Below are 25605 nucleotides of genomic sequence, written 5' to 3'. Positions count from 1 at the left end.
GTGAGACCTCAACTTACGAACTTGTGTAAGGCGAAAAGTGTGTATCTCAAAAAAGAAATTCCCATAAGAAACCATTAAAATGGGAATAATATGTTCCCGGGTTTCCATAAAATATACTTTTCAACTAAATAAGCCTTAAAACTACACACAACATACCTTATTCTAGGTATAATAAATGTGATATTGTATTGCAATGAAAGAAATACACTGCATTGTATCATTTGTTATGGTCATTTATGGCTCGATGGAATGGCGTTGGAGGTCGAAAGTCAAAGGGAATTGCATGAGGACTGTAATTAAAGAAATAAACTGTGCTGTAAAATAAAGTTTTATTTACCTTTTTGATGGTCGTTGATGGCTTATGGAAGGAGAGTCACCTTTCATAAGGACTGTTGGTGCTGTTCGGTCGTGTGCTTCCGCCGAAGATCACTCCGCCAGCCGTGGTGGGTGTGTATTATGAAAATAGTGCTTATTATAAGGTTGAATTTTTATAAATTTGACGTTTGTAAGACGAAAAGTTTGTAAGTTAAGGTGTTTGTAAGTTGAGGTCTCACTGTAGTACATGTTTGAGTAATGAGTAAAGTTATAGAGTACTTTCGCACATTGAGCTCCGTTTTGATGCTCAGTGTGAGTGTTGCACGAGGAATGGTCTGAAGCTGCGCAGGGGCGGGATAGACCAAGGTTTTGTATTTTGTCGACGGCACGCCACTTGCCGCAATTAAATACGTTTGAATGGAGTCAACCTGGTTAACGATGATCGAAGCGGCTCCCCTTGTTCATTTTATAATTGGTATGGGAGATGTGCACTCAGACATAACAGAGAAAGGAAGCGATGTGTTGAAATTCATGCATGACAAACTGTGCAAGGTATATTTATGTGCAGCGGTACACTTAAAAGTTTTGTCATGTTTCTGAAATGAGTGCCAGAGTGTTTGCTGCCCTTTTTTTCAGATCCAACCACCAGATAGATGAGAATTGTCATTAAAATATCTAGTTCTGTCATTTTAATAAAATCAAATACACTTTTATGTTCCTTTTCTGTCTTCAATTTCCAACAACATAATTATACCAGGCAGATTGTTAAAAAAAATAAACACCACAATTGAGTTGCAATGTTTATTCGAAAAATTAATTGTAACCTCCACACCCTTCCAATTCTAACCTGCAATATGAAAGTCTGTGATTTTACGCACCCCGGACCGATTTTCCATAAGACCTTATTTTGACATGCAGAAAACAATCTCTCCTGCTTGTCTTCTTCACACGTTTGGGTCACCGTTTCACGGCAAAAGTAACGTTAGCCTAGTCAAGCCAGAGGCCACAACGGTGCAACATGTCGCAAATCTCAACTCCAAAATGAAATCAGGTCAAGTCTTACTGTGCATATATTGCAATGCCTTAAGCTTTTACTTTGAAGTTAAAGCAATCGTTGTGGTGACTGACTTGACTTTGATTTGAGGCTGCAAATCTCAAAGCGTGATGACAGACTTGAACTCGAGCACGATATTCAATTTCCAATACTTATGTGCACTGCTTATATGCACACTTGCTTCAACAAAGGAAAGTGCGAGTAAACCACAGTTTGCCACAGTTCATTCTTCAGAATTCATCCCAGAGTGAACGTTGCCATGCTTGACAGGCCAATATGGAACATGATGTGTGGATAGAGACAGAGCATAGATACACATTATGTCAACACATCCACCGGCACACACTGTAGGCACCGCTATGCAATCGTCAGATGCAATGTTACCTGTTTGGGCTGCTGTAATTTTGCCACCGACCTTATTCTTATCTGTTATATTGAAGCGGAGCCACTGCACATGCATTTTTTTTACAAGAGTCAATGAGTAATCACTTTTTCGTCATGAAAACAGATGAACGGAAACAACCTTATGATCTCAAATAGTAAAGACAGACCCCCATCCCTTGTTTAATTTCTTTTTGAAAATCTATTAACTCAATCACTACAAGATGATGTGCAAAAATGTGCCTATTCAAATTGCAGGTCCCACAGAATATTGACTTTGAGGACTGCATAAACATTCAGCGTAAGACACCTTAGACCAGGGGTGTCAAAGTCATTTTTTGCCATGGGCCACATTGGAGTTATGGTTTCCTCTCGACGGTCGTTATGAATTTGGGGAAGGCATTAGAATGTTTAATCACCTCCACATATTACATATAGAGCGCACAACAAATTAATGAATAACTAGTTTTCAAATCTGAAGTCAAGAATAATGACTGATATTGTGGTTTACATCCAAAAATATGACATTTTGGTGAGGATTTTAGCAAGCATCATGGAGTTTGATTTGCTTTCGCGGGCCAAAAAAATGATGTGGTGCGCCGGATTCGGCCCCCGGGCCTTGACTTTGACACCTGTGCCTTAGACTTTCTTCTTTCATCAAAAAGAAATAGTTAATTCCCAAGTTATATGGGTCTGGCGTTATCTGAGCTTGAAATGGGGACGCCTGAACAAAAGGCAAATGTTGCCCCCTGGTGGGAGGGAAAAACACTACCTGAGGTCTGACCAGCACTAAAAACCAAATAAAACCAATACAAACCAAAACCCAAACAAATTCGGGAATGGCGCTCCACGTCATGCTTTTCAATTCCCAAATAAATTCTGGATTGGCAGTGAATGAGTTCAATGGAATGTTATGACTATTTCAAGTCTTGGAAGTTGTTTCAGAGTGAAAAAAACACATTCCATCATAATAATGTATCATTATACTCAAAGAAGCAAATGCAGGTCCGCAGAGTAAAAACGTTGCCACAGTTTGGCTTTTGCCACAGGTGCTTTTACTCAACCGGCAGGTTAAAGAATTCCCCGGGAGCTGGTTAAGTGAGGTTTTGAGTTTATGGATCTGCATTTGCCAACTGTACATGTTCCACCAGAGAGCTATGTGAGCTCAAGTGCCAGGATGATGATCTGTGATCATCCCACCGTGGAGGTCTGTTTGCAGTTCCTTGTAAACAGACTTTGCACGCTGGGCCCTCCTGCGGGGACTCCACTTTCTGCTCCTGACCTGGCAAGGATCGCGCCTCTCGCACTCCGGTTTTATTGGGAAAGACAAGAATCACTTCAATTGGGTGTTCATGTCCAAGCAGTCCAAACCACCCGTTTCGAAGAACATGCGCCAACTAGAGGACCAACATTTTTCAAGTCCAACCTTCCCCACCCTTCCCAAGGTGCAGGTCAGAGAGCAAAAGATCGCAACATATCAAAAAGACGTCGTGAAATCTTTAACAAGCACTGACATATAAAGTATATATGCCAAGTAAACACACACATACACACAGTCAAAGCAACTGTTCCCAACTGTATTGAGAATTTTGACAATGTTTTTGACTGCTCCATGATGATTTATGATGGAGGGAAAATCATTGCAATAACATTGTGAATATATTCAAACCTCATAAATGTCAAACATAAAGGAGAAATCTTATTTCCATGTGTGATTTCAGTACCTACAGTACATGACAAATAAAAACACTGAAAAACTGTGAAATGTTACTCCTACCTGTGTTGCACTGCATTTCTTTGAAGGAAAAAAAAGAAGCAAAGCTTAGCGCAAAGTGAAAAATATGAAATGGCTTTTAGAGGAAAGAAATCTGGAAGTGCTCAGCAGATGAAAGGGTGATTTTGTGACTCCTCAGTGTATTGATCTCTTTTCATACTGAGATGGGCGTCATGTGTATTATTGGTAAGTATGGACCAACAAATAGTCTTCCCAGAAACATCACGTGGGATGTCGTGTCCCTGCTGGAGACCACGCGAGGCCATTAAAAAGTCAGAGGCTTTGAATGTACAATTTTCCTCCTAATTTCCTTTGTTTTTCCGATATTTGAAGTACAATGATACTTGTATGTTTTTGTTATTTAACACACAGCTTTTTCTCCAATCCTGACACATTCACGGTTTATTGCTTTGGAACAGGTCCATGTCTATCATGTCTATGACATTTGTCCTCAACCGTCTAGACCAGACTAATAACATATAAATTCCTAAAGTGACTGGCATTCCCATTCGACGTAAAGTGATCTTCCGTGCGCTTGCCAGGAATGAGTGAACAAGACTGCCGACACGCCTCTTTTACTATTCTATGAGGGATTTTGTCATTCTTATTGTTCCTGACCCTGTCCTTGCCCCTTTGGCACAAGATAATGGAGTTCGAGATCTACATGAGGCATGGATCACTAATGGCTTTTCAACATACGGCACTTCTTTTTTCCACATTTTATCCACATACACACCCACACACACACACACACACACACACACACACACACACACACACACACACACACACACACACACACACACACACTCATAAAAAACAGATACACACACTTACATTTTCCTATTGAAAATGACCCAAATGCTTTGTTATTGTCAATTTCATCATTTGCTAGACATACGAAGTCTTCAGCCTTTCCCTTCAGGAGTTGCCACGGCAAATCAATGTCCTCCATCTCACCCGGTTTTGTGCATCCTCTTCTTTCACACGAGCTACCTTAATGTCCTCTTTGACAACATCCATAAACCTCCTCTTTGGTATTTGGTCTAGACATACTAGGTACTGAAAGGAAAGTTATGCTCCCTTCCTTTCCTGTTGCAGACAAGACACAAAAATTGACGAGACATAGTCAACAGTGAAGTATGAAGGCACAACAAGCAATCCATCCATCCACCATCCATCCGTTTTCTGATCCGCTTTATCTTCAAAAGGGTATTGGGAGGTGCTGGAGTGGAGCCTAAGCTAGCCATCTTTGGGCATGAGGCCGGGGACACCCTGAACCGGTTGCCAACCAATCACAGGGCAAACATCCACGCTCACACTCACACCTTGAGACCTTGTTTTTGCAATGTGGGAGGAGACCGGAGTAGCTAACCACTGGACCTATGGACCACCACACACATTAAGTAAGTGGAGAAAAAAAAATAGTTACTCTGGTGCATATGTGACGGGTGTCACAACGGTTACTGTCTTGAGCTCCACATTGCTGCCGTCTTAATACCAGACGCGTGGATGCGTCTTTTCCTTCTTTTATTGCTGCAACACAGTATGGCAGAAGGGGGAGGTGAAGTCGCATGGGTTTCGTCTTGGAAATGACATGCGACTTCCCAGGTAGCTCTGCTTGATCTACAGGAGGATGTTGGTGCCATACTGTTGCAAATTTCCCCATTCTGGGACTATTAAAGGCTTTCTGATTCTGTGTGCCATTGCACCACTTCCGTCATAATTTAATAATCATAATGCATGACTCCGTTACACATGTATCTTGACCTATTATTAGGCAACACAGCAACAGCAACACAGATAACAGAGATTTAACCACTGGGTATAAAATGTACTAATATACTAATGTGCAGCGTGCATATTTGGGACATGCATACTCCTGATTTTTCTTTTTAGCATTGATATTCTATCACACTTAGAGTGTAGCATACCACATGATTTCAATTAGAATGATATAGAGTGACTGATGGTGGAGGGGTTCATCTATCTGACTTTTTTTCCCACACTTCAAATGACTTCTACTGAGCGCATTTTACAAAGATTCCACCGCATATACAGTTGCTATATTTTAAGTTATTAAGACTCACGCTGAATATTCACAACAAGCGCGCAAGCATGCTCGTGGAGAAGTGGAAGAGTGAGTTATGTTGTGTCAGTGAAATCTCGATAGATGGTTACTGGGAGACAAAGGGTTAAGTTGTCAGTCGGTTGGGGGAGATAGAAGCTGAGAGCAGCCCATGAATCTCAAAGTCTCTATAGGCACAGCATGGTAAAATAATTAGGCTTGCCTTTGAAGCAGACTAAATAAACACAACAGCACTCAACACTTGTCCCATCCACTCTGTCTTTTCTCTCCCTTGTCTTCAACTGGACTTTTTGCAGATCCACTTTCCCTCCCTTTTACCTGCCACATTTAAACCCTCGCGTTACCGCCCATATGCCCCCACCTCTACGTCTTGCCTTTCGTGCCCAATGTACGCTCTTGGGAAGGAATGGTGCAGAAGAGGAGAGGGGGTTGGGGTGGGGTGTGTTAGTCGAGACCAGGTGTTCCACGAGTCATTTTTAATAGCCTTAAAGGAATGGATTTTGTACTGAGGGGGTGTTCAAGGAACAGTGTGGCCGCAGCATTTAGCCAGGAATCCAATAGCGTCATGGTACTGTTATGGGTCCCAGATTATTATTTTTTTTAAAGACGTGACAACAGCGGTTTGAAAAAAAAAACATGTTCAGAATAATGTTGACTAGCATTGACACAACTACTAGAATGTTACAAAAAATAAAGGCTGAATAAACACCTTGGCAGATTTGGGGATTTTATAAACAGTACACTTTTGGTTTAAGACCATGGCATCGTTGGTCTCATACATCTTTGGTTCAGCAGTGATTCATGTGTCAGTACTTGAGAACAGCAGCGGACCTGTTTGTAGTTCCAGACATGCAAAAAAAGAATATAAAAATGCACACTGGACGTTGGACAGACATCTGTCTGCATTCTGAGTTGCAACGATTGTTGAGGTGACCTTGAACAATGTGCCAGCAAACTCCAGCTCATGAGGCAGCGCAATGTTTGACTGCCCCTTCATTCTGACATATTTTCTTTCAAGCATGCATAACTGTGGTCTAGTTCTCTGTTTTGTGTGCAACTCCAAATACAATGTGAGACAATTTTTGATGTCCACTATCGTAAAATCAAATGAAAATGTTTGTTAAATGGGCAGCGGGTTGGTTAGGGTTAGCGATAAGGTTAGGGTTAAGGTTTATGGTTAGGGTTAGGGTTAGGGTTAGCGGTAGAGTTAGGGTTAAGGTTTATGGTTAGGGTTAGCATTAGATTAGGGTTTGGGGTTTGGGTTAGGGGTTAGGTTTAGCATTATTTCTCACATTCGAAGATTGGCTAAGGGCCTGTGATGAAAGGAGGCGGAGGACAACAAATGTCAGGTGTTTAACCAGTGATCTGGCACCACATTTAGGGTTCATTCAATCGCAAAACTAAAAATCGCTCCATCTTCATCATGTTTGGTATGAACAATTGATGCAATCTCAAGCAATCATGGCATGACTTCCTACAACACACTTCATTCCAGCAGCTAAAACATCATCCATCACAAACATTCACTATCAACTGATACAAGCAACACATATTGCAAGGCTCCATTATGAAAGATAGATGACATTTTAATTTACCTCCAAGAGGATTGTGCGGGTTCTTGGAGATTCCTCCATTTTATTGATTCAACTTGTTAGTGGCTAAGTTAGTTAGTTTTATTGAGGCACACCTCTTGGGGGACTGCTCGGAACTTTAAAGTAGCCCAGTGATCTCACCACCGTGTAGACTGATGGTGATGATGCATGAGGGACGTTACGTTTGGCTCCAAAACTCCAGGTCCTCTTCTTTCTCTTCGAAGAAGGTGATCCTGAAATACACTATGCTGTATTCATGCCACAGTTTGGTTCTCATGATACCATTTCTGTGTGTAGACACTCCAAATTGTTTTCCAATCCTGCCAATTCATTCTCATCAATGTGTGTGTTTACTACCGGTACTTAAAAGTAGCGTTTTTGACATTGAAATCACTTGGCTACATTTGAAATATTACATCGACTTCCCGGTTACCTTTTTACCATTTACAACAATTTTGACACCAGTAGGAGACGATTACGTGTACACCCTTTCTTCATTTTCATTCTCATTAAGTTGACTTTGGGCTAGGGTCACCCCTTTGCCTACCCCGGACTGTTCTCCAATCGATCACCAACGCTTTGAACCCCATGATTCATACAAATAATTGATTTTTAGATTCCGCTATGGTATTTTTAATATCACAAAAATAAAGAATAAAATAGACAAAGAACAGATTTAACTAGCATTATTTACTCACCGGTGCCTTGTTCTTCCCCAATAGTGCTTTTGGACACAATCTTTTTTTTTTTTTTTTTTTTTTTTTTTGCTACTCTGCTTTCCCCTGAAAAGAATATGACTTCTGTAAAAACCGACATTTTTTTCTAAAATGTTTAATAGTTAACCAGAGTATGTGCAGTTTTTGCTATAAGAGCTGCAACAGGCCTAAAGTGATCACGCCCACTCCTGCAGCTAAATTCTTAGCTTCTATGCTCCTTCAACATAGTTTCGTTTTGGTGTATTTACATTGCATGAAATGCAATTAGCAATTTACATAAATTTTCCAATGACATTGATCCAAATAATCATAATGCCCAATTAAAATAAATAACTAAATACCGACATAAATAAATACCCAAATAAATTAATTAATACATTAATTAAATACTTAAACTAAATACTTCATACTAATTAATACTACATACCAATTAATTAACTAATACTACATATTAATTAATTAACTAATACTACATATTATTTAATTAATTAATTAAAAACAACCAACACACGATTAATATGTGACTTTCTGGAGTTTTGCCACTCTCATGAAATACAAGAACAAATGTGCAGCTGTTATTATTTTACACGCCTTACGCTTTGCACACCACACCCAAGAGTTCAAATGTTCTTGAAAGATACAAGTTAATGTGATGATGTCAGTGCGAGGACCACCACAGGTCCCACCGAGCCCACAGGCAGGCCTCGTCTGCTTACTGTAGGCCCACTGTGGAATGTAGCCTGCTTGTGCACATGTTAAACTTGAAGGTAGCTCGACAGCTCACTGGGACACGTTGTCATTTCTCACATTCGAAGATTGGCTAACGGCCTGTGATGAAAGGAGGCGGAGGACAACAAATATCAGGTGTTTAACCAGTGATCTGGCACCACATTTCTTGTATTCGTCGCAATTCACGGAAGCCAACAACGTCTGATGAAAAAGGAAATCGGTCTCACGCATAATGAACAACATAGTCTAAACAGTCTTTATTCAAATGGTCTTGGAAAATAAACATACAAATGAATAAAATCTATCTATCTATCTATCTATCTATCTATCTATCTATCTATCTATCTATCTATCTATCTATCTATCTATCTATCTATCTATCTATCTATCTATCTATCTATCTATCTATCTATCTATCTACATAGCGCTCCATGTACAGATCATTGTGTAATACAGCAGCGGTGGTTGTTTTAAAGTGAGATAATTATTGATTGTTGGGGTATGTTGGCAAAAATGATCAATGCCATGGTATTAAGACACAGTATAAAGTGCTGATTCCATACAAAGCAAATTCCTAAAAGTTGAGTCTTTGTGCTTTCGGAAAGGAATGGATTATAATTTCCTGTGCGCTTTAAGATACCCAGGTAGTGATGCCCCCACCCCTCAAAAAAATCCTAAAAGAATAAAACAAAATCCCAGGACCCAAAAGTTGATGCAACAACCAAAAATGCAAAGAAAAAGATCCAGAGAATGATGAAGGGAGAGATGACCGAAAAGTACAGGGAGGTTCGATTCCCAAAGGGCCACTGAATTTTCTCCTTTTTTTCTGTGCTTTTTCATGGTCCTTTCACTCCCAGGTCTGCACAGCTGTTTGCGGGCCAGGGGCTTCTTTCTCCAGAGCCCAGATGAAAGAGCTGCCATAAGCAGCCCTGCAGGTAGGTCTGCTAAAGCCATTGCTTTCGCTGTCCACTGCCCACCGCATGAAATAGAAAAAAAAATCTCTGAAGGAATGGGAGAGGGAACCAAAAAGAAAAGGAGGGACTATGGAATATAGAGGGTGAGAATAAAAACAAGTCCACTGTTAAAACAGATGGATGAAGAGACATTTTAGAGAGAATGATTGAAGAAAGGGTATAGATGAGAAAATGTGAAGACGGTGCGGCGGAATGAAGTGGAAAAATAGCGAGAGAGGCCTGGATACCTGCTCTCAGCCGGCACAGACCTCCCGCCTCCTCGCCACCCCCAAGACCAGGAATGATGTCTGCTTTTATTGACTTTGCTAAAGCGTTTTCAATGCTACTTCCTATGTGTTTACAAGATAGTAAATCATGGCCTGCACATGATAGAGGTTATAGGGCAAAATATAGAAGGAAACGTCAAGATAATGGGTCAGAGGAACATTTTCGACATAGCCAACAACAGCTTTGCAGCTTTCGGCATCGCTTCCAGCAATTCATACAGCGTACCTTTTATCCCTTTGTCTCCGTGGTTCAGTCATGGTAGAATATGTTCATGCAAGACAAAGCTACCTGTTTCTCACTCACTATCGACAATTCGATCGTTTGTCCCTCCCATCAGGTCAAGAGCCTGGGTGTCATCCTTGACAGCACACTATTTTTCCACTCCCATATAAATAAACCCGATCTGCGTACTTCCACTCAATATCAATAGTCTTCGCCCAGCTCTCACCCCTCGCACCACTGCTGTCCTTGTTCATAGTCTTGTCATCTCCCGAAATGACTATTGCAATTCACTTCTCCACAAACTTCAACTCGTCCAGAAGTCTTCAGCATGGATCATCACCAGAACCTCATCCTTTCACCACATCACCCCCGTCCTCCAAGAGCTCCACTGGCTCCCGGTCAAATATAGAATCAACTTTAACATTCTTTTTAAATTTAATTTAAAGCTATCCATATCCTTGCCCCCCCCATACCTGTCTGACCTTCTTCCAATTTATATTCCATCTCGTTCCCTCACATCCTCTTCCTCCCTCCACCTCTGTGTGCCCCCTGCCCATCTCAGCAGATGGGGGACAGAGCTTTCAGTCGATCTGCCCCCAAACTCTGGAACTCACTTCCTCCCAACATACATAACATAACATTGATTCTCTTGCCACCTTCAAATCCCATCTCAAAATCCACCTACTGTATTTAAAATTGCATTTTCTACATAGCTTTCTCTCTTGTTTCTATTAATAATTTTTATTTATTTATTATTGTATCGATGCTTGTCTGTGACTGTAAATTGTTCTTGAGAGCTTTGAAAGGAGCTTGAAATAAAATGGATGATTATTATTATAAATAAGATTCGCTATTTGGTTACATAAATTTTTGGTAGGTCGTAAGAGACCCACTCTCCATCAAAACAATGACAGGCAGCATCCTTGGATTGTATTGTATTGGATTTACCTTTATTAGTCTCGCAGTGCCTATATCAATTCATTGGACTCGATTGGACGGGGGGGGGGGGGGGGCAGATTTTGGAATTCACTGCTTGGGATCTCGTAGTGACAGATAAGCCACTGGAATATGTGTGGCAGGTATTGCAGCTGAGTAAATCCTGAAGGTCTATTCCAGGGGTGTCCAAAGTCACCTGATTCATATCATCAGGACCATTTTGATGCTGCTTCAGAGCTGGCTGATGAGCTGATCATTTGAATCAGGTGTGTTGCTCCTGGGAGAGCTGGAAAACAGGCAGGACAGCGGCCCTCGAGGACCGACTTTGGACACCCCTGGTCTATTCCATCTGCCAATCCATCCATTTTCAATAGTACTCCTGATCCGGTCCCACTTAACGAGTAAACTGGAGCCTATCCTTGCTGATTTTGTCCAAGAAGCGGCATGTCTCTACATCAACGTCCAATATGTACTACTGATAGCAAGAATCAAACACTGTTTTCTTGCGTGAGTCCACTTTTTGATATGACCGCGGTGAAACTTTTGACAGGGATTTTTTTTGTGTGCAATTAAATCGTCTAGTTTTGATGTAGGTACCCGGAATGAAAAAAAAGTGAATAGTTTTATTCCATACAGTCACCAGAGAAATCTAATTTCGCTTTTAAAAAAAGGTGACGCTGGCCCAAAGCAACCTGCTGCGGTTGTCACTGGTGTTGTCATTCAGCGAAATCCTTTTCCAATCCCCAGACTACTTTTCCTCCTTTATGGCAAGCATTCCTAACCAGTCAAAGCGACTGTACAAAATTCTCATTTTTTTAATAGCAAGTAAGGCAATCTTCACATTTCTTATTGATATACAAACCTATAAAGTGTGAAGATCATAAAATACTGCATGACCTCACTTCCAACTTTGATGGCAAGTGATCTACACACATGGGCTATGTTATCAATCCTTTTAGAAAAGAACAAATGAACTAAAACTGAAAAAAATAACAATCAATAATAGAAAGTGACTGAAAATGTATTGAATCAGATATCATATTTTTCTCCAAAGACATTTCTGCACATTTTTTTTCCAATTTGACCTCTGCGTTTGTGACTGACCACCAGGCTTGCTGTGCTGCTTCTCTGTGAGTGTCTCGGTCACTTGGGAACCTTGTATTTACGATTCCCAACTGCTGCACCCAAAATATTGTTAGTGTAGGTTAATGATGATACACAATCCAGCGTGTTCTGACTCATCCAACAATTCAAGTTACATCCATTATACAATGAGGATTCGCTGTGCCGGGAAATATCTTAACGCGCATCCCAGGTTGGGCTTGCATTTTTTTGGGAGGAAAATAACATGTTGACAGGCATCAGTCAGTAACACAATTATATGGGGTGTAATGCTATATATACAATGTCCGCATTCAGTTCCTCTCTGTTGTGTGCCAAGTTTCCACACGCGCAGGTTAAGATGCCGTACGATCACGCTAAACACAAGACTGCTACACCATAAACAAACACATTGCTATTCAACAGCTTGCTTCAGATATCCTGGCTGACAATTGGCCATTAAGCACTCTGTCATACTCATTTGAATGTCAGGGCAGATTTAAATAAATAAATAAATAAATAAATAAATAAATAAATAAATAAATAAGCAGAGTCAAAACACATTTAAGCTAACAATATCAGATGGCAATGTGTTTTACTGTTATGGTCATGCTCGTTCTTATCCTTCTGTTTCTCTGAAAGAACAAATCTATGAGAAATTTGGTGCCGGTATGTTTTATTTTATTTTATTATATAATTTTTGCATTTGTGATATTTAATTTTAACAGGAAAGGTCCCAGGTTGGAAACAGTTGGATTCATCCATTTTCAGAGGTCTCAAATGTTGTGCAAGCAGCTTGCGCGGCTGCCATTAAAATTCGAGATTTTGTACAAAGTTAAAGAAATATCCTTTTGAAAATCTCAAACTTTGCATGTATGATCAGTGACATCAATGAGTTAGTTGCTGGTAGAAATTAGATTTGTTGTAATTTAGAATTCACTTCTGATTGACGTTGTACAAACCTCCAATGCGTGCACATTCTGTGCTTCATGAAGCAATGTTTGATCATTTTTAACTGTCATTGTGTGGGCCATTCATCATGTCATGGTTCAAATCTGACTTGCAAATTGATTCTCACTCAATGCGATGATTGACAATTCCCCATGGTTGAACGGCAACCAGTCCAGAGTGCAGTCGGTCTCTCGCCAAAAGTAAGCTGGAAGAGACTCCCACCTCTTCTCATGACCCTGAACAGAAATTGCACAACCGTGAATATCATTGTGGTTGTTCACTCTTTATTTTTCCTCAAAACCTTGAATGCATTTTACAGCATTCGTTTTGGGAACAAATTCACTTTGGATGCTGAACTGCACTTAATCATATTGCCTTGAAGATACAGTTGAAGAAACGGCGTGCAGACTCAAAACTGCTTAGCATCAACATCCAGGTGACAATTACTGTATTTAGGGTTGCACTTTTTTTTACCACCCCTGCAAAAGACTGAGCAAAACACAAGCACCTTAAAGCCGACATTATGAAGAGAGTTTATTATTAAAAGACATCTTGCAAATATTTTGGGGTTAACTTTCCTATTATGTTATGGATCAATTTTACCCGTTTCCGTTTTTCCGTTGACTAAAGGACTGGATATCCTTTTTTTGTCTTTCTTCAAAATACTTCTAAAATATCCCAATTGACAATATGGAGAGAACATACAGAATATGTATGTTTATAACATCTCAGAAACCCCAAAACAGTTATTTGACTGATTTACAACAGATTCTTTACTTTCAGACAGTGGTTTTTTTTTAGGTGTTCAATTACCTTAGATGTTTTGGCGTATACTTCGTCAGAGTGCGAAGGCGGAAGTATACGCCGAAACATGTAAGGTAATTGAACACCTAAAAAAACACTTTCCGTAAGTAAATTAGATATCTAGTAGACAGTATGAACTTAACACAAACAGTTATTTGACTGTTTTGAGTCATACCTGTCAATCTCCACGGCTCCATGCCCTTACAAACTGTTGTATTTTCCCAAAATACAAAATAATCTTACACCATATTTTTTCATGTAGTTTAACATGTTGTATTGTACATGTGTTTCATTATATCATTCTGTACATATTCTTAATAAATGATGAAATTACAGGTGTTGCTTAATTACTAGTGTTCTGTATTGTATGCCACTGTTGCCTTCTTTGCTGACATGAGCATATCTTTTGATGGTTGAAGGTCACAACAATTGCCAGGGTAATTTCCTCTCTGATTTTCTTGTACCTCGTACACGTCATAAAATGCATACTGAATGTACTTTGTACGGCAAAAACGTACAGGTTGACAGGTATGGTTTTGTGTGGATTTTTACGTATGGGTAAAAATGACCCACAACATAATCAACATGATTTTTTTTTCAACATAATATGAGGGTTAAGGTCAAATTGGCAATCCCTCAATGACAACTCAACTGTCAGTTATTTTGGTTATTATTTGGTATAGTGGTTTCATCAAGTTATAATGAATTCAAGCTTTTAGCTCTGCTCAAACAGGAGTGCTTCCAGCATCAGTGGCACGAACGCTAATGTGATTTCCACCCAACCCCCTCGTCCCCGTACACACACACACACACACACACACACACACACACACACACACACACACACACACACACACACACACACACACCTTTTTTGTCAAGATTTTCTTGGGCACTTTTGCCACTGCAAGGTTACAAATTCATCTGTTCCCAAAGTGATCCGGTTTCCTCCCACGTTCCAAAACCACGCATGGCAGGCTAATTGAACATTCCGAAATTGTCCCGAGGTGTGAGTGTGAGCCCAGATGTGTTCGTCAAGGTGTAACCCGCCTACTGCGTGAGAACCGCTGGGATAGGCTCCAGCACATCGTGCGACTCTTGTTAGGATAAAGCAATTCAGAAAATGGCTGGGTGGATAGTTTCTTCTAACTTCCAACAGGCCATCAATAAATACAAGAAATACTTCTAAGTATTAGTTCAGCTAGATTTACAGTGTTTTCTGAGAGTAAATAAATAATTAGCAATATACACACACATACACACATACAAAAAAATAAAATAAATAATAAAGGTCAAAGCTACTGTATTTTCCGATGTATAAGGCGCACCCCAATGAATGGTGTGTTTTATTTTTTTGCATATATAAGGCACACTTTCAATGAATTAATCAGGTTTTCCCAAATATATAACAATATAAAAATGTTTTCCAAATATAAGGCACACCACATTATAAGACGCTACAGTAGAGGCTGGGGTTACGCACTACTTCTTCGACAGGGGGAAATGGAGTCGGTGGCTGCTGACCTTATTTGCCATACCCGTTGGGACTCAATAATACTTCACATATAAGGCGCAGGGTCGTCTTTGGAAGAAAATCAAGGTTTTTGGGTGCTCCTTATAGGAAAATACAGTATTTTATTTTTTTTAGCAAATATCAATATGTTGAGGTATATGCGAAAATAATGTCTTATTTGTGATCAAACATGTCTTTTGTACATGAAGAAATTGAAAATGGTGGTGTAATTATGAAAAGAGTTGAAAATGAATTGGAATTGTGTGGTTTTGGGTTCATGGTATCGTTTGTCGTGTTGTAGCAAATCATTGGAACAGGTGGTCGAAGTTTTCCCTACAAAAATGCTCTTTGGAGTTTTGGACTGTCACTGCTTTGGCGTGACGCTCATGTCAAGATGCCATATTTTGCCATTTCCATCTCCTTTGTCTCCCCTCTGACGTTTTTCCCCGCTTCATTTATTGTATCTCACTTTCCATTGGCCTCATTTAAGAGTGCGGATTTTTATGTCTCACATTAGCAAGGGGAATGATACCTCTCACTTAATGGTAGTCTGCTCAAGTGTAGTCTCAGACATTCAGTCAGTCAACCCCCGGAGAATAAGTGCAGTGCATCTTTGCCAAAATGTTTCTTTTTTCTCAGCTCCCAATGATCTCTGTCTTTGTCCTCACTCTCCGATACAGTACCTTGTATTCGTTAGTGACGTGATCCAAATGAGAAAAGCAGCATTGGGAAAGGCCGAGAGAGAAGGGGAAAAGAATGAGGATCAGTGGCAAAACTTGGATACGGTTCCGTTTTTCTGAAGGCCTTGAAGCTGAAGGTTTTTCGGGAATCGCAGGGGACAGCACTTGTTTTGGTGTGTCACTTCATTAGCTGCGCATACACCAGATTAAAGAGATTAATACCAGAGCTACAGCAACGTGTTTGTTGTGCGCACATGATGATGGCGATGAGTATTTCGGTTTAGTTTTGGACCTGAATTGCATTCACTTTTTTTTAGCTAAATACTCAGAAACACGATATGATGCAAATTACAGAGCTCAAAAGACTCGGAAAATTGAGTAATTTCATGTACTTTCTCATGTTGTCTTTAGAAGTCATCATTTTACTCTTGTTCAAGTATTTCGTGTTTAAAATACTACCCTGCACTAATTATAAGCCGATGTATTATTTGTGATTATTATTTTAGTCTGCACACATTCTACTACAATGCAGATGCTGTTCTCGCTTGATACGGTTTTATGGGTCATGCCGATATTATTTGACTGTCTGATGGTGTTGACATGTTCCCCTTTATTCCCGCATTATGATTTCATTTTTATGTTGTTTCTTTCAAACCATCTCATTTGGATTGGATAACACTTTATTAGTTTCACAATGGAGAAATTTACATTTCACAGCAGCAAAGTGGTAAAAGTAAATACAGGACCTGCTGTTAAAGGCATCCATTCTCATGACGCCATCTTGAAGTCAAAACAACAACAAAAACAAAATAACAAATAATGTCACACAACACAAAAGACACACACAGTCATTCAATCTTAAGCACTTTCTGCACCCTCTTTGTCGTATGAAGCAGTTCTCGATGAAAGAGAGGATTAACATTTCCTTTTCACCAGTGGATCGGGGACGTCATGGTGGAATGTGCACGTCTACTACAAGCTAAATGTTGAAAGCAAACACGAAACTGTAGCATTGACGAAAAGAGATTGTCTCACATCTCCTGTCCCACGTAAATCTGCTTCAATTCCAAGCCGCGACAGTTCCACAAAAGAGCTGATTTAAGATAATTTCTCAGTATTCACAGACTCTCTCCTCACTCACATTAAAAAGTCTTTTACATTTGTTACCGTTTACTTGAGTTTTCGAAACTGACTGTGTGCATGAAAAGCATATGTCTCAGGAGATGATTTTATGACGCTATCCACCTGTGGCAAAGTACAGCCACGATAAAATGTGCGACAGAGAAATCACTGAGAGTCAACTAAATTTATCTTTGGTCAATTTCCCAAATAACTTTTCAACAATAATGTAAATATGATTTGGCATCTTCCTCGTACCACTATTATTCAAGTTTTAAAGGGCCTGTAGCATGCAGAAATAAAGTTACAATGTTAATTCATCATTCATTCCTGCACATTCTTACTCAATAGAAGCACGGTTTCTGCATTTCTGCCAAATCCAAGAAAATAAGAGTCCTCAATCTTATACATGTCAGGCCTACACCAGACTCGAGGAATGTAGCATGATTTATTTTTTTTACCTGACAGACGTGTTGCAGACAAATGCAGTGTCTCAAAGCCTACTTGGAATTGTCTTCACCCGTCGTAGCCCGTCAAAGTATGACCCACTCAATTTATGGTCGTTAGGCATCTGGGAGACAACGACGGCAAAGGTCTGGCATGTCAGAATTTTTGTTCGTCTTGCTGCACCTTGTTACATGTCCTATGTTGTCCTTCGATTGGTTACAGAGGTTGCAGTGTTAAGTCTTTTTTATCAAACTCTTGGACTGAGGCTGAGCAGGAATTTGAGTTTTCATTGACAAAATGCACTTTTGAAGGGGAAAAAAAGCTCCATGTTGGATATAAGAGGCTTTTAAATGTACAGTGACACCTCAACTTACGAACTTAATTGGTTCCCAGACAGAGTGTGTAAGGCGAAAAGTGTGTATCTAAAAAAAAAAATCCCATAGGAAACCATTAAAATGGGAATAATCCGTTCCCGGGTTTCCATAAAATATACTTTTCAACTGAATAAGCCTTAAAACTGCACACAGCATACCTTATTCTATGTATAATAAATGTGCTATTGTATTGTAATGAAAGAAATACACTGCATTGTATCATAAAGTCACTTTATTTACATTTGTGATGGTCATTTATGGCTTGATGGAAGGGCGTTGGAGGTCAAAGGTCAAAGGGAATTGCTGTTTGGCAAGAGAGGCGCATTACATGACGACTGTAATTAAAGAAATAAACTACAATTTCTTAAGCCATGTTACAATGTTACAACATTGTTCCAACCATGTTACAACATGTTACAATGATTACTCTATCATGGAAAACTGAAAAGTACTCTGTTTTTTAAGCTTTATTGATTCCAAATTCAGACATAAAAGGTAATATTTTAACAAGAGGACTTCACTTTCTTGTAAGAACTGGTGCATACACTAACTTGATGCTATGATGAGTTATCAAGCATGTGGGTCGATTGCTTGGGGAGGGTCAGCACAAAGCTGAACAAGGTGCTGAATTGTTCCAGGTGTCAAAATCCATTGTTCAAGCATCCCACTGGAATTAATGAGTCAGTTCTATTTTCACCTCTAAATCCCCTGCATTGGTTAGAATGACTGATTTACGACTATATGACATATTATATGCACCTTAAAATATATATTTTAGATGTAGCCCTTACACAGCTGCTGTGTGTGTGTGTGTGTGTGTGTGTGTGTGTGTGTGTGTGTGTGTGTGTGTGTGTGTGTGTGTGTGTGTGTGTGTGTGTGTGCGTGTGTGCTTGTGCGTGTGCGTGTGTGTGTGTGCTTGTGTGTGTGTGTGTGTGTGTGTGTGTGTGTGTGTGTGTGTGTGTGTGTGTGTGTGTGTGTGTGTGTGTGTGTGTGTGTGTGTGTGTGTGTGTGTGTGTGTGTGTGTGTGTGTGTGTGTGTGTGTGTGTGCGCGTGTGTGTTTTGGTGAGGTCAGGCCATTTGCTTTGTCTCATTAGTCGGTAAGCAAATTTAAGGTAAGCCATTGATTTTTCCCATTTAATGAATAAACAAACCTCAGAAAAACATACGGAGGTGTAATGTGGACAGTGGGTTGAGAGTAGCACTTTGTGTATTAAATGTCTCCTGTTATGATTATGTACATTATTTATTTCATTGTTTCAGAATGGAGAATGGATGCTTACATAAAACATCACATTTACAACATACATGTTTGCAAGAATGTTTATCAAGAAATATATTTGACAGATTCACTGTCAGTATTAATCATGGACCATGATTACTACTAATCATCGTCCCACAATGGAGAAATTTGCGATCTACAGCAGCAAAATAGAAAGGAGTGGGGGGGGGGGGGGTCAAAAGATAAAACAAAGTATTCTATGCACAAAAGAAAATGTCAGGAGACTGAAATGTACAACTGCACAAAAAAGTGACAGAAAGAACTGTACATAGTGCAAAGCATAAAAATATAGTATCAACATCATATTTCATATATTTAACTGTATTGACTCGACATAAGTTGCTATTTACAATGTGTGAGGTTATGAACATTTTTGCCAAAAATATATAAAATTGATGACAATCATGTAGTTTAGTTCAGAACTATTTTAAACGTTAAGGTCATATATTTAAATTAAAAGTTCCAATTTCCAACGGACCAACACAAACATAGAATGGTCATATCCCTCTGCAGGAGGTGTAATCACATGGCTTCCATGAAACAAATTAATAAACAAATAAAGCATAGCGGACCCGGCTCACACATCTGAGAATCAAACTCGGATTGTGATAAACTACAGGGAATCATTGTGAGAGACCTCATTTGTATCCATGCAGCTATATGTCATGTGAAAAGCATTTTGTGTCATGCGTTCACATGGAATACATATTACTTACATATGTAGGATAAAAAAAAGTACACCGGGGCCTGCCCTCACGGGACAGGCAAAGCACCTTTAACCTGCAGCTAGGGAATATGTTAATGTAACTGGAGATGTTCTTTAGCACATGCCAGGAACGTTTTCCATGTGGACATTTGTGCTAATAGAAAAACAATGGTGTGATTTTTATGTGCATGAAGATACACTTCATGGCAGTTGACATAGATGTGGTTTGTTGTGGTCTGGTAAAGGGGCACTAATGATAAATGCCAGGGGGTGCATGTGAAGCCACAAATAAACTCAATGGTTCAATTCTCGCCTCATTCCTGAGGCAAATAGATTCATGTAAAGATTTTTAACAAGTCTTCGGTTTCAAATGTGCTCCAGCTTGAAGGCCCCGCCCGCTCTCGCCGAGGATGTTGACTTTCCCGCAAGTTTAGCTATTTAAATGTTGGAGCAGGCAGATGCTGCCGGTGGATGGGAGGGGGTACACGCGGAAGACCAGGGGGACGTTGGACTTGAATTATCCGAACAACATACAGCACATTCAAGGAGGCACAAATTGTGAATTTGTTCAAAGATGTTGTGGAATGGATTCGTGCTGATCTTTTCTCTGCGTATTTCTGGTGCGTAAAGTTCCGTGCGCAAACGTTCACGCTCGGTAACTGTCGCATCGAATTGGAGGAGTGTTTCAATATAAAATAATATATTTTTGGACACTTTTTTTTTTTTTAAAAAAACACCATTTTACTATAGGTGTCGTGCAAAGAGCAGCGCCAATGACGGACTGTTATTGTGGACTTCACATTTTCATTCATTTGAATGAAATGGAACAGGGGAGCTTCACCTGCAATGGACCGGAGGCTTTTGGACCAATGATTCCCCACCAAACGTGTAGCGCTTAAAGGTGAAAGGATTCCGAAGCAAGGATAAATTAATTTTTGAGACCTTCCAGCAGCGAATCAGCGGAGTATTCATGAATCAATATTTGAATTACTACAAGATGAGGCTGAGAGCATCGAGGTTAGGTTATCTGTAAGTAGGAAATTTGACAATTCTCACGTTAATCGTATTTAATTAAAGTTGGCCAATGCAAACCATTTATTTTCATTCATTTCCCCCCTGACAGGTTACTCCAGTTCACAGCGCTTTGCTTTTACGCACAGGTAACACATTTTTACTTCATCAAAACCTCTATATAAAAAATGCATGTAGTGCTATGAACCAAGTCAATTGAAACAGGTGAGTCGGTCACATATGTAGACACGACGTACGTCTGCAAAGGGTTGCAATAATAATGAACACGTTTTATTAGGAGGGCTACGGCAATTGGCAACAATTCAAACATCTTGAAAAGTGGCAAGATCCCACGTTGACAGGTGATTGTTAAAACATATGTGGACGGCTGTATTGAGGGTGAGGGGGGAGTCAAGAAGGGGGTGAAAGATCACTGCTGGTGAAGTAAAACCACGAACGGGGGAGGGGAGGGTCATTCCCGAGGGTCCGCGAACGTTTCATTAAAAGCACCGCAAATGGCAGTGTCTAATGATTTCATTAAATTATTGACGAAACCACAATTAAAATTAATCGCTTGAAAACAACCGACATTTTTGAAACTCATCACACTTGTTGAATGTTAGAAATCAATACGTGTGCTTACTGTTGTCTTGCAGAACACAGTGCAGTATTCTCCTAATTTCAAGCACCATGTCACCGAGCAGAGTCGGCTGTCGGATCGGATGAGCCGCCGGTTGACTCGAACCTACCAACTGTACAGTCGGACCAGCGGGAAACACGTGCAAGTGCTCTCCAACAAGAGGATCAACGCCAACGGAGACGACGGGGCGGCGCACGGTAAATGACAACAAATTTGAAACGACAGCTAAATTCATCTCGAAATCAGATAGTAATCATTTATTTAAGCGTGTAAGGCATTATCGCACAAAACCAGATACAATATAACCCGTGTGTGGTTTTGGTACCCTCGCGATGATAAGTGGTTCGGATAACGATTGAGTAGGTGGTTTCCTCGGCTACATGGAAGAGGCAAAACAAGAAACGTTAAAATTGGGATGGGGGAAAAGAAGAACTAAAGAGTTTGGCACTCCTATGCCAAGTGCACCTGTGTTTGATTGTATCAGACGTTTATATGCTTGAAATAGTTGGATGGATAGATTCGCCTTTATTAGTCTCGCAGTGAAGAAATGTACATTTTGCAGCTGCAAAGTAATGGAAGGAAGAGAAAAGGAAAGGAAGAAGTAGAAAAAATACAGGAGCTGATGGAAAGGCAGCCACTCTCGCGGCTCCATCTTGAAGTCAAAACACAAACAAAGACAGTCATTAATCTTGAGCACTTTCTGCACCCTTTTTGTCGTATGGAGCAATTTTAGATGAAAGAGGAGAGTATCAAAGTGCCCTTTTCGGCAATGGATCAGGGACGTCAAGGTGAAACGTGCACGTCTGCTACAAGCTAAACGTTGAAAGCCAACATGATCACGAAATGCTGATATAAAGTCTTACATAGCTTATAAAAGTTAATACACCATTTTAACCGAATCTCAGAAACAAGGTGGGTAACATTCCACCGTGCGCAAACTGTATGTGGTGAAAAGCATTTCCATTATTCTCGGTTTTGGCTACCTTTGGAACAACACTCGACATATGGGTGTCACTCTTACAAGTGGCCCAATTCTGCCAGCGCCGCTTTCCTTCGTCCCTCAGTTGAAGTGCATCGCAGCACAGCGTTTCTTGACCCTGTGACATCATCCCGATAAAGGTTATGCCTGCCATCTTTGCCATGCTGGTTCATTGGACTGGGTGTTTTCAAAAATCAATGAATGCCCTTTGATGACATTACAGATAATATGCTCCACTGTTCCCTTAAGAGTTCATTCATAGAAAAGACGATGGGACATTGATGTCAGTGTAAAATCAGAATATTATATTTTGTACCTCGTCTCATGATTTGTATTGTGTTTGCTTGTACAGCTAAACTTGAGGTGGAGACTGATTCTTTTGGGAGCCGAGTGCGGATCAGAGGGGTCAAGAGTGGATACTACATATGCATGAATAAACGTGGGAAGCTGATTGGCAAGGTAAGCTGCAGATGGAGTTTTTAAATGACAAAAAATGGTGTGGAGCATACCACTGTGATTTTAAAAAATGTAGCACGGTTCAGTAGCTTGAAAAAAAAAGAATGCAAACACTGGGTAATTCAAGAACATCCTGTTTAACAATTTGTGTCTGACTCAGACAGCGAATGTGTTTGTTCCGATAAGAAGCAAAGTTCCAGTAAAAGCAATATATCATTTTAAAAGAGCAGCTGTTAAAAAGTCCGCGATGAACAGCAAGCGGATTGTTGAGACTGACTGCAGCCATCTCTGGAGAACCAATGCAATGCAGGATCTTCCCCAAGCTTGCAGTCATGCATAAAGTCGTATTTCGGCCACACCTAAACCCTGTTCAAAATGAGAAACTTTTGCAGTGGCTTCAGAAATACATCAAATACTTTTTTTTTTTCCACGGACCTATACAGTGTGATTTGGAAGAGCTAACGATGGATGGAGTTGTGGATGATTGGTGGAGGGTCACATTGTTCAAAAAAAGGACGTAACATCAACAAGCATGTGATGCTGAAACATTTCGTAGTTTCAAACTGAACAGTCATCAAAAGAGACATCCATTAAATAATCTTGATATGAGCCCACTCCAAAAATACTCTTGAAGATGTCGTTCCAAATTGGTATTAACTCTACAACTCTTGTTGTAGCTGGAAAAGTTGCTGAGAACACCTTGAAGATGTTGCTGCAACTTGATATTTATGCCATGAAAGTATTTTATTTTTGCATGAAAAAAGTGGTGCATAATCATTTGGAATGCGTCACGCCAACAAAATTTTTGCCCAGGACTTCTTTATTTCTTGCTAGATTTTGGTTCAATTATACCACAGGTGTCAAAGTCAAGGCCCGGGGGCCAAATCCAGCCCGCCACATCATTTTTTTCGGCACGCGAAAGCAAATCAAACTTGTGAAATTCCATGATGCTTGCTAAAATTCTAACCAAAATTTCATATTTTTGGATGTAAACCACAATAACAGTCATTATTCTTGACTTCAGATTTGAAAACTAGTTATTCATTCATTTGTTGTGCGCTCTATATGTAATATGTGGAGGGGATTAAACATTCTAAAGGCTTCCCCAAATTCATAACGGCCCTCGAGAGGAAACCATAACTACAATGTGCCCCGCAGCAAAAATTACTTTGACACCCCTGAATTATACAGTAAGTGAACTCAAGTATGGTACTTATGAGAAGCAGAAGGAAAATAATGTGAGTATTCCAGCCACACCCACCGAGCTATTTGAATGACAAACTATCTGACAGAAACTAGTCCTCTTAATACAGTACAGGGGGGGAGACTACATGATCAGCCTCAAATACAAAGGAAATTCATATACAGTGAGTGAACATTCTGTCGCTATAAAATCCAAGTATTGTTTTGGTACCACTTTGTAGCACCTTGGAGCCAAGGAACTCATGCCAATGTGAGTTGTGGCGCTTCATTTCGACAGAGGGTGTGCTTTGCCTGAGAATTACTGCCGTGTGATAACCTGAAATTTTTAGAACCTCCAAATTTTCACCATGTGACGGAATACAAACAAATCCAAAGCATGTATCATCTCTCCTTTTTTTTCAGAAAAAGGGAAGAGGCAAAGATTGCATCTTTACTGAGATAGTTCTGGAAAATAACTACACAGCACTCCAGAATGCCAAATATGAGGGCTGGTACATGGCTTTCACACGCAAGGGTCGTCCAAGGAAGGCCTCAAAGACCAAGCAGCACCAGAGAGAGGCCCACTTCATGAAGCGGCTACCTAGGGGGCACTTGCTGAGTGAGAGAAGACCATTTGATGTTTTGCCGCTCTCTGTTCTTCCTTTAAGCAAGCGGACTAAACATTCCCATCAGCAGCGCTCAGTGGGCCGCTGAGAGGCGACAATGTGGACAAACCATCATGGACAAACCACGATGGGAGGCGGTGGGGGTGTGATGGGCGATGGGGGGGCAATTCACCTTTCACGGTCAAATGCCACTTTATCTCTCATTTCCTGGATTCCTTATGTCATTCTTTGCTCTGGAATTTCTGTTCACATTGAATGTCTAATTTTGATCATTATTTACCATTTGGTGGGAAGATATTGGATGCAATTTTTCTCGTGGCATTTGTGGGGAATTCAATTGATAGGAAAAGGTAGCTCACGTCAAAGTTGGGTGGAAAAGATGTTGAAAGTACAAGGAAGCTAAACGAGGCAGCTAGCTGTGTTTGTACTGTTATTGTACAAGCATTTGGAGTCTCACTTGACCTCCTATCCGCGAGGAGGTCATTTTGAAATGTTTCAACATCTATGAATATATTTTTACTGTAAAAATGTAAATGACATCAAATGGATATTTATTGTAGAGTGTATATTAAAATCACTAAAGAACCCAGTCAAAACACTTTGGCTTCTTTCTCGTGATTATTTTGCGATCGAATGAACGTTTGGCCTCAACTACCGCCTGTAGTTGCCCCCCCCCCCCCCCCCCCCC

The 25605-nt window shown here is 40.1% G+C and overlaps 1 protein-coding gene across 2 annotated transcripts; it reads left to right on the top strand.

Annotated features, from left to right (window-relative positions):
* Positions 1–19331: 19331 nt before the first annotated feature.
* fgf8b (fibroblast growth factor 8b) lies at positions 19332–25602 on the top strand. 2 transcript variants are annotated; one of them, XM_089006490.1, is made up of 6 exons: positions 19332–20643; positions 20774–21052; positions 21147–21183; positions 21691–21871; positions 23006–23112; positions 24715–25602. In XM_089006490.1, the coding sequence occupies exons 2-6, from the start codon at positions 20994–20996 to the stop codon at positions 25003–25005; spliced, it is 675 nt and encodes a 224-aa protein (XP_088862616.1). In that variant the 5' UTR covers positions 19332–20643; positions 20774–20993; the 3' UTR covers positions 25006–25602. The 2 variants fall into 2 exon arrangements, with proteins under 2 accessions (XP_088862616.1, XP_088862615.1); XM_089006489.1 differs by having other exon boundaries at positions 19332–21052.
* Positions 25603–25605: the final 3 nt, after the last annotated feature.

The sequence above is a fragment of the Hippocampus bargibanti genome, linkage group LG10 (assembly GCF_051943395.1).
Source record: "Hippocampus bargibanti isolate YZ-2025 linkage group LG10, ASM5194339v1, whole genome shotgun sequence".
Classification (NCBI taxonomy): domain Eukaryota; kingdom Metazoa; phylum Chordata; class Actinopteri; order Syngnathiformes; family Syngnathidae; genus Hippocampus; species Hippocampus bargibanti.
The sequence above is the reverse complement of the archived record's forward strand: the minus strand, read 5'-3'. Positions and strand labels throughout refer to the sequence as shown.

Coding starts and splice junctions, on each gene's coding strand:
- fgf8b (XM_089006490.1), top strand. CDS start 20,994: ATGAATCAATATTTGAATTACTACAAGATGAGGCTGAGAGCATCGAGG. Junction 21,872..23,005: donor AGACGACGGGGCGGCGCACG/GTAAATGACAAC, acceptor TTGCTTGTACAG/CTAAACTTGAGGTGGAGACT. Junction 23,113..24,714: donor GTGGGAAGCTGATTGGCAAG/GTAAGCTGCAGA, acceptor CTTTTTTTTCAG/AAAAAGGGAAGAGGCAAAGA.